We start from the raw sequence: 14,773 nt of genomic DNA, 5'->3' as shown, positions 1-14,773 counted from the left end.
ACTAAATGCAAAATATGTGTGACCAGATTGAAACAGCCCATTAAGTTCCTACCACAATGAATAAAAATAGACTTATTTTAAATCATGTTTTTTTCTTTTCATAGCAACCTACAAGATTAAAAAAATCATATTATAGAAAAGTTTCAAAATATTAAGGATAAAAAGAAGAACCTAAAAGTTTTCAGAGAGGAAAAATGTGTCATGTATAATGGACAAGAAATAGAACAGTAGGCTTCTCAAACCACACACAACTAAAAGATTTCAGAAGAACAATTTGAAAATTCTAAGGCATGAACTTCCAATAAAATATTTTGGGATAAACTTAGCATTAGACTTTATTTCTTCCTAAACATTCCATTAAAATTACAATAAAGATATTTAAAGGTACAATAACAGAAAAGGATAGGAGACAACAGTAACACAATTTTAGAAGCTGGAGTACAGATGGGCACATGGCAATCAACTTACTAGATTTGAGATAGTTGCATCCTATCCCTAAAGTAGAGAAAGGTGAGAAGTAATCTAATTTACATCACAGAACCCCCAAGCTCAGAGCACAGTATTCTCTAATAAGCAAGGGTGAAAATAGGACCAAAAATGGGAGGCTTGGTTAAATGTTTCAAAAACAGACCCTCACTCTTCCACTCCAAGTACCTCAGTGACTATCTTTCCCCAACCCTGGCAGAAGAATGGGGATTATTTATTGAAGCAATGTTTGTCATTGGAGTGACTGGAAATAATCAAAACGTTCATTGAAAGAGAGCTTTCTAAATAAAATTGTTACACTCACACAAAGGGAGATTATGAGGCTACAAAAATGAGAGTAAATTATGTACTCATGTGGAAAGACTTCTGGGATATATTGTTAAGTAAAACAAGCAAACAAACAATCTAAAAAAGCCAAGTGCAGGACAGCAAGTGTGTGAATGTATACATGTATATATACTGTATTTTACCTTTTATAACAGGGGTAAAATTAGAATACTTATATTTGTATTTCCTTACATATGCAAGACAAAATCCTGGAAGTATGAAAAAGAAACTAATAACCATAGCTATCTGTTTGGAGAAAAGGGGAACTGAGTAGAAGAAGAATGTTGGTGGGAGGAAGGTTTTTCATTGCATTTTTTATTATTAACTTGAACCATGTGAATGTATTACCTAGTGAAAAAGTAAATATATAAAAAAGAACTGGAGTGACATCTGACTTCTCAACAGCAACACTGGAAGCTAAAATACAATGAAACAATGTCCTCAAAATTTTTAGAGAATTTCCCATTCAAAATTCCATCTCCAGCCAAGCTATCAATCAAGTGTTGGAATAGAAAAATGACATTTTCAAACTTGAAAGATCTCAAAAGTGTGCTATGCATATACACTTTCTCAGGAAGCTACTGGAAGATGTGTTCTGGCAAAAGAGAGGATAACACAAGAAAGAGGGAGATATGAGATCCAGGAAACAATTAATCTAACAGAATAGTAGCAAGGAAAGTCACAAAGATTATTGTGAAAAGAGATCCCAAAATAAAAGTTGTGTTGCATGCCTAGAGTGCAACCAGTCTAGCTTAAAGCAGGTCAGAAGATTTCCAAGAGAAACTTTGTCCAGAAAATAAAATTGATAGAATACCTAATTTATTTAAACATAATGGAAGAATATTTACATAATTGGGAGTTTATTTTGGAAATAAATTGGTGATAAATACATAGAAAAAGAGAGGGAGAAAAAATTAAATCTAGAGAAAACAGAAAGTTGTGCAGGACAGGAAAAAATAATCCTAATGTACTATGTAATTCAAATCTCATTAACAAGTACATAGTCAACATAATACTGTCCATACAACTAAAATAAGAAGAAAGCAATTGGGAGGGCAGGGTATAAAAAATGTAAAAATGTATGATTACATTAAGCAGGGGTGAGTATAAAAGAAGAGCTAAACTCATCTTCCATAGTGGGAAGTCAGTGACTTAAAACTCAAAAATGAAGAAACAATGTAAGTATGTTATTTTGACATAGGTAGATAATACCAAAATAATGCATTAAAGGAGTTGAAATTTATTGCTTCTGGGAGCGGAAAAATAGTGTTGAGATACAAGGATATTGCTGTTTTTCATAGTAAGCTGTTATATACTGAATCGGGTCCCCTAAAATTTATATGTTGAAGCCCTAACCATTAATGTGACTGTATTCAGAGACAGAGCCTTTAAGGAGGTAATTACGGCTAAATTGGGTACTAAGAATAGACCTCTAATCTGATAGAATTGGTGTCCTTATAAGAAGAGACACCAAAGATCTCTCTCTATCTCATGTACACACAGAGAAGAGGCCATGTGAGGACACAGCAAGAAGGTGGCCATATACAAGTCGGGAAGAAAGGCTACACCAGAAACTAACCCTGATTGCATCTTGATCTTGGAATTCTAGCCAGTATTAACTATGAGAAAATAAATTTCTGTTGTTTAATCCACCCAACCTGTGGAATTTTGTTATGGAAGCTCAAGCAAACTAATACATCAGCCTTATATGATTACACTCACACATTACTTATCAATAAGGATACCTTCTGAGAAATGCATTGTTAGGTGATACAGTCATTGTGTGAACATTATAGAGTGTAATTACACAAACCTAGAGCATATAGCCTACTACAAACCTGGGCTATATGGTATAAACTATTGCTCCTAGGCTAAAGACCTGAACAATGTGTTACTGTACTGAATACTGGTGGCAATTGTAACACAATGGTATTTGCAAATCTAAACATATTTAACCATATAAAAGGTAATGTTAACACATTGCGTTTTGTGTTATGCTGTGACATTACCATGGCTACGACATAACTAGCTGATAGGAATTTTTCAGCTTCATTATAATCTTATGGGACCACCATCGTATATGCTGTCCATCATTAATGTTGTTACACAGTGCATGAGCATGACTGTATTTGACTTTTTTAAGTATATTCATACACAGCTTTGATTTGAAAAGTAAATTTTTAAATTTTGAGGAAAATGACCTAAACCTAGAATTTCATGTCCAATAATTATCAATCAAGTGTAAGTGTAGAATAAAGGTATTTTCAGACAGGGAAAATCTCAAAGTATTTATATCCTATACACTCTTTCTCAGAAACCTAGATTTACTTTATCAAAATGAGTTCATAAATTTAAAAAGATGAAGCCATGGGATATAGGGAAAGCCAGATCCAACATGAAAAAGAGACAAAGAAAACTCCACTATGATGAAAAAGGTGTCTCTAGGACAATAGTTGTACATTAGGCCTGAAGAGTAATCTTTCAAAATGGAGCAGAAATACAGGAGGATTCACAAACTCTAGGAAAAATATCTATACAATGAACAACAATAATATATAATAGATGCCAATTACTATGTACCAAGTATGACTCTGAGTGCTTAATCTTTTAATCCTCATATAAATCTTATGAGATACGCCATTTCCCATTTTAAATATGGGGAAAGTGAGATAGAGTGGAAGAGATTTGTTCAAGATCATGTAGCTATTAAATGACAAAATCAGGATTTGAAGTCAGGCTGTCTAGTGGCAGAGTCTATGCACTTAACTGCCTCTCCTTCTAATCTCTCAGTTGTGAAAAATCCTTACACAGACATAATGTAAACACTGAATATTGATTTAACATAATATAGTGATACAACAATATATTGGGAGAATATGGGAGAAGTGAGTTTTTATACAGGATGAGAGGTATCAAACAACTGAATCCTTCCACTGTAGGAAGTCCTAGCTGATACACAAAATTTAAAAATCAAGAAATAAAACAGTTATTAATAAATATGAAGGCAATATCAGAAGAAGTAGTTGAGATATTTGTAAGTAATCTGGAATTAAAAGTAATTTTAAAACAGAAATCGAAATTAATTTGGAAGCAGAAATCTGGGATGGGGAATGATTACGGAAGGTTCTGCTGGATTTCTGTAACTGTTATGGTACTCAATAACTATGAAAATTATATTTCAAAAACAAGGTTCTGAAATTGAACATAGATAGGACTCCAATTCTATGTAAAGAACTGGAAACTTGAGAACTATTATGGACTGAATGGTTGTGTCCCTGCAAAATTCACATGTTAAAGCCCTAACTTCCAATGTGGCTGTATTTGGAAATAGGACCTCTAAGGAAGTAATTAAGGTTAAATGAAATCTTAAGGATGGGATTCTGATTTTGTAGGATTAGTTTCCTTATAAGAAGAGACATCAGAAAGACTCTTTCTCTCTTTCTCAACAAACCAAGGAAAGGCCACATGAGGATATAGTGAGAAAGCAGCCATTGACAAGACATGAAAAAAGCCCTCACCAGAAACTTTTGCCATCTTTATCTTGGACTTCTGCGCCTCCAGCAAATAAGTTTCTGCTGTTTATGAGCCACCCAGTCTGTGGAATTTTATTATAGCAACCCAAGTAAACTAATACAAGAATATTATGCTAAGTGGCAAAAGGACAAATCCCGTATGGTTCCACTGAAATGAGGCACCGTGAGTAGTTAAATTTATAGAAACAGAAAATAGAATAGTGCTTTGCAGAGGCTGGGGGAGCAGTGGAAGGAGTTACTGTTTAGTAGATATACATTTCAGTTTGGGAGATGAAAACAGTTCTTGGCCAGGCGTGGTGGCTCATGCCTGTAATCTCAGCACTTTGGGAGGCCGAGGTGGGTAGATCACGAGGTCAGGAGTTCGAGACAAGCCTGGCCAACATGGCGAAGCCACATCTCTATGAAAAATTAGTTGGGCATGGTGGCAGGTGCCTGTAATCCCAGCTACTTGGGAGGCTGAGGCAGGAGAATCGCTTGAACCCATGAGGTGGAGGTTGCAGTGAGCCGAGATCACACAATTGCACTCCAGCCTGGGCAACAAGAGCAAAACTATGTCTCAAAAAATAAAAGAAAAGGAAACACTTTTGGAGATGAATGGCGGTAATGGTTGCACAACAGTGTGAATGTACTTAATGTCACTGAGCCGTGCACCTAAAAATGGTGAAGATGGTAAATGTTATGTGTATTTTACCCCAATTTTTTTAAAGAAAAAGAAGGGTGTACAGTTGGTTTTAATTCTGTGCTACTCTCTGCCAAAGTCCTACATGTATCAGGCTTCTTAGATGTTCTGTCCTCAGTTTTTCTATCTGTACTACTCACTGCAGCTACCTGACTTACTCTTGTTATCATCCATAATATGTATCTTCAGCCCAGACATTTCTTCTGAGCTCTAGATCCATACCACTCAAGTAAATAGTGAGCTGCTCCACTTGGAAATGCCAGTGTCTTAGTTTGTTGTGTGTTGCTATAACAATGCCTAAGACTTAGACATTTATAAAGAAATGTTTTACTTAACTCACAGGTTTGCAGGCTGGGAAGTTCAAGATTGGGCAGTCACATCTGATGACTTCTGGTGAGGGCCTCATGTTGCATCAAAACATGGCAAAGAAGCAAAAGGGGAACCAGGTGCATGCAAAAGACACCAACCACAAGAGGCAGCCTCACTTTACAACAACCAACCCTCTCACAGTAACTAATCCAGTCCCATGAGCATAAGAACTCTCTCACTCCAAAAAGACTGCATTAATCCCTCCATCAGGACAGATTCCTCATGACACAAACACCTCTTAAGGGTACCACCTCCTAACACTATCACATTGGGAACCCATCCTCAACATGAGTTTGGATGGGGATAAACCATATTCAAATTATAGTACATAAGCACTTCAAATTCAAAGAGTTCAAATCAGGATTAATCCTCTTCCTCTCCCAAATCTTCTCCTTTATGTTTGAAAAATAAAAGGGAAAGAGAAATGTTATTTTCCCTCCCCAGTCATTCGTCACTCCAGCTTATATTCTTTCCCCTACACTAAACTGCCTCAAGAACCACACTAAACTGCCTCAAGAACCAATCAGTTCATGTGATTTTCAGAAACGGACCTTTTAGCTCAAGAAGAAGGATTGCATTTTCACCTTGGAAAAGTAGTGTCACATGATTCCCTATATGTGCATGACCGAGCAAAGCCACTGTGCTCAAAATCTTAAACCAACCCCAAGCCCTGAGTCTAGTACTACAACACTAGGGTAAGAATCTGGGGACCTGGGGCCAGGGTCAGACCAATAACTGACTATAAGACCACCTAACTCTCCAAAACATTTAGAAATGTTGCCCACTGCTACCCTAGCCTCATAACTAGGCATGAGGGCTCCTAGAATTGAGCAATGAAGGCCCCGCTAAGTTTCATGTTTTGAAAGGTCTTAGATCTTGAATCCCTCTCTCACTCTCTCACACGCACACACACACGCACACGCACAAGCACACACAACACACACATACAGGCACACTTATTAAAGAACACTTGAATGCCTGTGTCACATGGGATCTGATGTAAGGCCATAGCAGTAAGGTAAGGGAAAGGTACTAGTGCAACAGTGGTAGATAACATAGAGGATCTCCTCTACCTGATCAGGCAACTGCTTATGCCCTTCCATCCTGCTTTGCTTGATCCTATATGTAAAACTTACATCTTGGCTGGACATGGTGGCTCACGCCTCTGATTCCAGCACTTTGGGAGGCTGAGGCAGGAAATTCCCTTGAGCCCAGGAGTTCAAGACCAGCCTAAGCAACATAGTGGAGCCCCAACTCCACAGAAAATTAAAAAGATTAGCGAGGTATGGTGGTGTGTGCCTATATTCCTACTACTCAGGTGGCTGAGGTGACAGGATCACTTGAGCCCAGAAAGTCAAGGCTGCAATGAGCCATGATCATGTCACCGCACTCCACCCTGAGTGACAGAACAAGACCCTGTCTCAAAAAAAGAAACAAAAAAGAAACTTCCATCTCATTGATGGGGCTACTCAACCTTATACCTTGGTGGATCTGACAGAACTCAGCTCATGAAGCAGTTCTGGCTACATGGCCAATAGATGTCCTATAGTCAGACATTCATCTCCACCAGGATGTAGTAACATGTCAGGAACTGTTCTTAAAAGATATATGTTTTCCATTGTTATGACATGGCTTTGCTCCACAACCCTACCTAAGTTGTGATTTCCCCATAGGGGCTTTCCCATAGGGGTTCCAAAAACTCACATGGCATCTTTTTCCAACACAGATGCATTTAATACTGAGGTAGGAGATCAGCAGGACTTGTTTTCTGAACACTGGTAATGGCCCTGCTTATCAAAAACAAGATGCAGTAGAGACACCAGCAGATGATGGCAAAAGCAACCTCTGGTTGTCCTCACTGCTCATTATTAAAGTCATTCCAGCCAGTGCCATGACAGTTTACAAATGCCATGGCAGTGTGCCATGGTAATGACCCAGAAGTTGCCTAATATGGTTCCCACCCATTTTCTAGAAAATTCCCACCCCTTTTCTAGAAAAATCCAAAAACCCACTCCTTTATTAGCATATAATTAAGAGTAGGTATAAATATAGCTAGCCAGCAAAATTGCTGCTCCTGCTCCCTCCGCTGCTCCAGAATGCTACTGTTGCTATATACTGCTGCTGCTGCTCCAGGCTGCTTTGCCTATGAAGCAGCCACTTTGCTGTACACTGCTACTCAGGGATGCTCTGCCTATGAGACAGCCTTGGTCTGTCTATGGAGCAGACATTTTGCTATAAACTATTGCTCTAATAAACCTGCCTTCTTTCACTGTCAGCTTGCTCTTGTTGAAGCCAAGAACCCTCCCAGGCTAAGCCCCAGTTTTGGAGTTCGCCTGAATCAGTATCATAAGGACTGTCTTTTGTATGCATCAAGTGGCAGAACTGCTTAAAACTGCATGTGGACCTGCTAAGGGGCCTTGTTCTGCTATAGTTCCACTCAAAGCTGGCAGTTTTTGTGTCACCCAATATATGGGGTGAAACTAATTCTAGGTGTGAAATGTGATATTTCAAGAACCCAAAGAGGCCTACAAGGCATTGCACGTCCAGAAAATTCTCTGTGAGGATGGGTGGGGGGTGGGGAGCTGGGGAGAGATAGCACAGGGAGAGATGCCAGATGTAGGTGATGGGGAGGAAGGCAGCAAATCACACTACCACGTGTGTACCTATGCAACAATCTTGCATGTTCTTCACATGTATCCCAAAACCTAAAACGCAATAAAATAAATGGGAAAAAAAAATACCCTAATTTGTCCTTTCCTTTGAGAGGATATTCTGGCATTCCCCATACCATTCAATCCCTAAAAATTAAACTTGATGTGGCTAACTCCCTAGATCTTTGTAGGGTTTATCTCCCATTCTCCATAGTGCATCTGTCTTACTAAGGCCTCCAATGTGCTAGCCCCTTCTTACTCATTTTGGTGCAATTGGCATGATGTCATTGACATGGTAGATTAGTATTATATTCTGAAGAATGTTTAAGTGGTCCACACCTCTTCAGACTATATTATGACAGAGGACATAAGAGTTAGTAGAGTAGTGAGGAAAAACTGTATATGCATACTGTTATCCATTCTGTATGAATATGAACTTTCCATTATGATACAGATACGGAAAAACACATTTTCTAAATCAGTAGCTGAAAACTAGGTACTTAAGGCCATGCTTTCTGCTGTAGCAAGGATATCATATCTGGCATGGCATTGCAATTGTCTTAGCACTTGGCTGAGTTTTCAATAGTCTAGCGTCATCTAGGCTCTGTCCACATTTTGCAGGGGATCAAAGTGGTGAATTACACAGAGATATAATGGAGACTACAACTCTACATTCTCTAGGTCTTCAAAAGCAGCAATAATTTCTGCCATCCTCCACTCCACAGGTGCCATATGTTTTCACTTACTATCTTGGCCAGAGAAGGTAAGGGCAGTTTCAGAAGCTTCCACTTGGCCTTCTCATCTACAAATAGCTCTGAATCTACAGGCTAAGGAACTGCTATAGGGCTTGTACAAATTAACCAACTATGTCTATTCCAATTATACATACAGAGATCAAAAAAAAATAACCACTGAGTGGGTCTGTGAACCCAGTGGGCCGACTGTGAAACCTACCTAAGCCAGGATCACTTTTAATACTTAGCATCCATGTGCTCCCATTCTAATAAGGGGGCAAATTAAGACACTTTAGGTCTCTGGGTGTCAATATCAACTCAGAACCAGTGTCCATCTGTTCTCAAAATGTTTGGGTATTTCTCTTTCCTTGGCACATGGTTACCTCAGTAAATGGAAGGACTAAAGAAATCATTACTACACATGTGTTGTAGGGTCCTTCTTCCTGGGTACTCAGCCTTTCCTACAAACCATGTGTTGTGGATGAAAACCTGACTTGAGACCAGAAGCTGGATAAGACTTTTTATTGAGGCAACCTCCCTCAAACCTGTGACCACCTTTCATTTCTTTTGATTGTATAGAATCTATATTGTTGGCTGCCTATTTCCCCCCTGGGCATCATGTTGTATTGACTGTCCATGTCCTATTAACTATCTCTTAACCATCTACCCAGTAGGAGTACTATGTTCTGTTAACCATCTCCATAGCTCTCTGCAGGTCAAGCCTCCCCATTTGCCACTCTGGCCCTGCAGTGCATTATGTTATTAACATCCACGTGACTTCTGACAGTTAAGTGCAGTCATCCTGCCTCTATTGTTTCAGAGGCATCATCATTTCTACCACTGATCCTCATTCCATAAGATCCTCTCCTACTCTGAGCCCTGGCATGCAGAAGAGATCCACTACTGAACTTCTTAGTGATGCTGATGTCCCTCTCACCAGAATATTCCTTAGAGCCTTGATAAATGGTGTGTCCTTTGGGTCCTCCTGCAGAATATAATCTTCTGAAAGGTCTTCTGACCTTACATAACATGTTTATTCTATAATTCTCACCTCTCTGAGAATTATATTATATTTATATATTTAAGACTTTATATTTAAGACTTAAATCCCTTTTTCCACCATCTTCAATGGCAACTCTGGCATTTACACCTCACTTATTGTAGTCCATGGCTTTTTCCATACGTTGAGGAGCTATTGTAGCAATGAGTTCATGCCATTTCCTGTGGTTTTTGCCACGGTGTTAAACCCTGCATTCTGGGAGAGCACTTTCAAATTGATTCATTCTCTCATATTCAATTTTATATTCCAGCCCTCCTGATCAAGCTCCTCAGAATTGGTGCCATACTTACTCCCTCATCACCTTCTAGTACATGCTGGCTAGGTTACGTCCTGAAACACTTTGTTGGTGTATTCTCTTTCTTTCCTTGTTACACCCAGCACAACACCAGCTAGATTATGCTGTGGCTTAACCCTAGTTATAGGTCCAGTGGCCAGGATAGGAGGTGGAGGCAGATTCTGAGGGAAACCTAGGTTATCTTACAGGGGAAAGAATTCCATATATTGGAGCAAGGTGAAGTGCCAGCCCTTAATAGAAGGAGTAGGACACTTCTCGATGGGGCTCAGGGTAATCGGGGGATACAAGATTTTTAGGGACATCAATCCAGATGTCCCTATCCCAAGTATCAGAGTCCCATTCCTTCTTAATCAAGGCACTGAATTCAGCATAGAAGACATCTTGGTTAGAATTGTAACTTTCTTTGAATCTTGCTTTTAACAAATCCTGAGTCTACTCCTCAGATTTCTCTACCCCCTACCTGGAAAAGATGAGAGCCTCTTTATATGTTGTAAATAAAGCTCTCTGGCTTTCAAACATAGCTATAAATTGTTGATTAATTTAATTCAGCTTTTGTTATTCTTTTCTAGAGCTCAATCAGCTTATCAACAGCCACCCAATTTTCTGGCCAGCCTTATGTTTAATATTTCCCATATTTCTCAAAGGTCTGATACATGGCACCAGTTAATGTGTCCACTATGCCACCCCAGTTCATCACCATTGAAAGTTTTAACAATTCCTCTGCCACCTTGTTCCAGAGGCCTATCTACTCCACCTACCACCAATGATGGAGTCTTCATTGACATCAGAGTAGCAGGTAATTCATGTCCAAAATTTCATCACAGTGTTTGCCTTCTTGAACCACTTCTTATACCAACTGTTGCAGGTTGGCTTCCCAGGAAGCAGACCCAGAGACAGAGTTCAGCATGAAGGGTTTTTACTAGGGAATTCTCTTGGGATCAACACCTGTGGAAGGGAAAAGAAGGAAGCAGGATTGGACAGAGGGAGGAGTTAATCTGTCCCAATTTGGGGCAGGAAGGCCATATTCATTAGTAATTGGATGTGAAGTATCCGCAGGTAAGGGATGTAACCTTGGGGAGGCTTTCTTCAGCTTAGGAAATTCTTGAAGAGGGCTGACAGCTGAGGACTGTCTATTTGCTGCACTCCTAGCAATTAAAATAATAAGTTCTTTATTCCTGAAGAGGGATCAGGGCAGCAGATGGTAGAATCCACCACGAGCATGATACCATTTTTTTACAGTAAAGTCGGTTGGTGATTATCGAATGCTAATATTGAGAACAGTTTTATTTTTAAAACAGCTAATAAGATTTAAATTTTATAACACTTATTGCTTTATAAATAATATTTATTTAAAATTTTAAGTTATTCTTTCCAAGTATGTAGACGTAAATACGTGAGCCTACATTTATAATTTTGCTCCAGGTCCCTCAAATACTATTGACCAGGCCTGCCTAGCCTGAATCCATCCTCTTCCTTGTTGGCAAATTATGCATAAAATTCCATTTATTATAAAAGTATCATAAATAGAGATGAGTAAAAAACAAATGAAATCACCCATCAATCTAACACTCACAGAAAATTATTAACATTCTCAGAGTATGAGGCAAGATAATTTAGATATATACTTTTTCTTCATTAAAGGTATGGCATGTGCTTTTATAGCCTATGTTTCCGACCTAAGATTATATGTTGAATTTCTAATATAAATACAGGCAGATGTCCATCAACATTTTCAATAGCTGTATAATATTTAAATGTGTAGATATACATTAATTTGTTTAGCTGACTGTTTATCTTGAGATACTTGGGTCATTTACAACTTTTCACCCTTCAAAACAGTTTGAAGATGCACAGCTTTCTACAAGCCAATTATGTGATTATTTCCTAAAGATACATTTCTATAAGTGGAATTAACAGGTCAAAGGATGTGCATATATTCCAACGGACCTTGTGACAGTGTATACTCTCACCAGCTGATTGAGAGCACTCCTTCCCCCACACCCTCACCCTCACTATGGGGTGGGAGAGAGGTAGATCTTCTATGTGTATCCCAACAGCACTCTCTATGGTTCCATAAAGGCCCCACCTTAACCAACCTTATAAAGGAAATCTGATACAAGCACTAAAATTTATTCTTTCTTCTAGTATACTTTCTTATTTCAAAGTAGTAACTGTTCACTTACATGGATACCAGAATTGGCCAAGAGGACATTTTTCTGTCAAATGCCCCCAGGACCCTAAAATAAAATTGGTCCTCTCTGTGTGTCTCTAGAATACATCTCAGCACTTATTGGTTCATAGGGCCTCTCACTTCCATCCTCTCCTTACCTTTCCCATGGCCACCAGTAAAATTTCATGCCTTTATTATCTCACGCCTGGACTAACTTATGGTAGCTTCCTGTTTTACCAGTCTCCACATGCTGCACATAAATCTACCATGTTGTTTTCCTTTCATCTTGTCAATCCTCTGGTCACAAAAGACCTTGATGTCTCACAGGGGTGGATGGGGTAATATTCAGACACCCCAGCTTAGCAGTTATGGGTGCTCCACGAACAGGACTCACCTCTACTGCCTGACTTTCTCTCTCTCATCACTACTCTCCCTACACTTTGCACTCCAGGCAGGCCAGCACTTCTCTCTGGAAAGGATTCCCATCTCCATGCCTTTCTTCCCATCACTCCTCCCATCTTGAGTGCCCTTCTGACCCTTTCATATCATTGAAGCCCAGCTTACCTAAGGGTCCCCCTCCTTTGTAAAACTTCCCTGAGTACTGTTGCCTGCAGCAGTTTCTACCACCTCTAAACACTGATAGGAGGCATCTGGCCATGATTGGAAGCTCCCAGTTTTATTATTATCTTTTTGTTTCCATATATCTTGCCTTTCCAAACAGATCATAAACTCAAGGACAAGGACAATGTCTTTTTTCTGCTGCTTAAAACACACAACTTTATTGATGACATAAAAATAAAATCTTAAATGTATAAACATAAGTCCACACAAAGGACCAAAGGTTATCTTACTCATGAAGAATCCGTTCAGTTTCTGCTCATGAAACATACTAAAAATATCTCAATCCAGACAAGATAAAAATCAACATATGTATTTTCAGTACAAGTTTGAGTTCATTTGGTGTTCATAAAATGGTCCAGCTATAGACCATCATAAATAACATCAGTTTCGAAGTTATAATGCAATTTACAATGTGCATTACTTCCAGAGTGCAAAACCAAAATATTACTCAAATTTGTTTGGGAACATACAGCCAATCAGAGTTTACTTATTAATAGCTCAACTCTCTCTTTTACCTCAGGGTCATTGCATTCTGCTGCTAAGGCTCGAAGTTTCTTGGCACATGCTTTAGGTCGTTGGAATAGGAAATAAAGGGAATTTTCACTGAACTTGTCCTGGGTAAATGCTTTTGCTCTTCTTTTAAAATGGTAATTTATATTTTCAAATAGTGAAAGAGCATTAAGAATGTTCTCCTTTGTCTCTTTCTTGCTAAAAATGTTAATCAGTGATGTCGGTGCATTGGCAATGAGCAAGTCTTTTGTCATAGACGGATTTTTAGAGAAATTCAAAAGCATTCCCAAAACATGGTCTTTAGTTTCTCCACTTCCCACAGTTAACAAACGAAGAAATTCTGAAATATAATTTGTAACCATGTGCTGATATTCACTGGTAATAGTTAAATGCCTTATCAATCTTAGTCCAGCCAATTGCACATTTGAATTCAAGGGATAGGTGACAGTGTCTTCACATACTTGGTTTAAGTAAGTTTTAACCTTCCTATGGTTTTCAGCAGCCACTGAGATATTATTCAGTGCATTTAAAGCCTTCTGCCTAACACTGGGGTAGGGATTATTGAGCAAGCTTTCAATAACTGAGATTCCACCTACATTACGGACAACTTCATGGGAATAAGGATAATCAGCACTGTTATATAAAGCATTATTGGCTATTTCATGAACAGAAGGATCTTCAGTCATCTCAATCATGCAAATGAGTTTTTCAAGGTCTTGTGGATCCATATTAGCTTCACGTTTACAGTGGCAAGACCCGGACCGAGTTTTTTCCCCAGTCTTGGTTTGCTTTTTGGACTCATCTTCAACTGGGAAGCTGGCCTCACTGTGGTGTGGAAACTTAGTTTCCGACCAGATCATGGCTCCATCCCATAATCCCATTCCTGCCCCGGGGACCATGGACGGATATGTGCCTCTTGACTCAGGTGACTTTTTGCCTTTACCCTTAGGTGCAGATTTGTCCTCACTTGTGTTTTCATTACCATCACAGAACCAAGACTCTATATCAACTCCACCCGAAGCCTCAAACTTATCCTTGATCCTGGTGTTATCCCCAGCTCCAGACTCAAAATTGACATCTTTCCCATTCTTAGATCTGAACTTATTACTGTTCTCACTCTCAGCCCAAAACAAAGACCTTAAACTGATCTCCTCAATATCGGGGCTGGACTCTCTACTTAGATCATCCTCATCCACATCCCAAGCCAAGGTCCAGGACTCTACATCAACCTCTTCCCTAGCCCCAAGCCTAGACTCTATAGCGGTTATCTCTCCATCCCAGGACCAAGCCCCAGCCCCAGCCTCAGCCCCAAGCCTAGACTCTATAGTGGTTGCATCT

General features: G+C 39.2%; 2 protein-coding genes across 7 annotated transcripts in view; both read right to left on the bottom strand.

Moving 5' to 3' along the window:
- Positions 1–14,773, bottom strand: part of ARMCX1 (armadillo repeat containing X-linked 1) — a 47,567-nt gene that overhangs the window by 26,261 nt on the left and 6,533 nt on the right. For all 6 annotated transcript variants that reach the window (XM_032257816.1, XM_032257811.1, XM_032257818.1 and 3 more), the window contains exon 2: positions 10,893–11,079. The gene's annotated coding sequence lies outside the window, so the exon portion shown is untranslated. The remainder of the gene's footprint in view (positions 1–10,892; positions 11,080–14,773) is intronic.
- The window catches only part of ARMCX4 (armadillo repeat containing X-linked 4), a 10,227-nt gene continuing 8,506 nt past the window's right edge, over positions 13,053–14,773 (bottom strand). The window contains exon 7 of the mRNA XM_032257828.1: positions 13,053–14,749. Within this exon, the coding sequence (XP_032113719.1) occupies positions 13,402–14,749 (1,348 nt within the window). The 3' untranslated portion in view covers positions 13,053–13,401. The remainder of the gene's footprint in view (positions 14,750–14,773) is intronic.

Source organism: Sapajus apella, unplaced genomic scaffold, assembly GCF_009761245.1.
Source record: "Sapajus apella isolate SASKATOON/1434 unplaced genomic scaffold, GSC_monkey_1.0 scaffold98, whole genome shotgun sequence".
NCBI classification, from domain to species: Eukaryota; Metazoa; Chordata; class Mammalia; order Primates; family Cebidae; genus Sapajus; species Sapajus apella.
The sequence above is the reverse complement of the archived record's forward strand: the minus strand, read 5'-3'. Positions and strand labels throughout refer to the sequence as shown.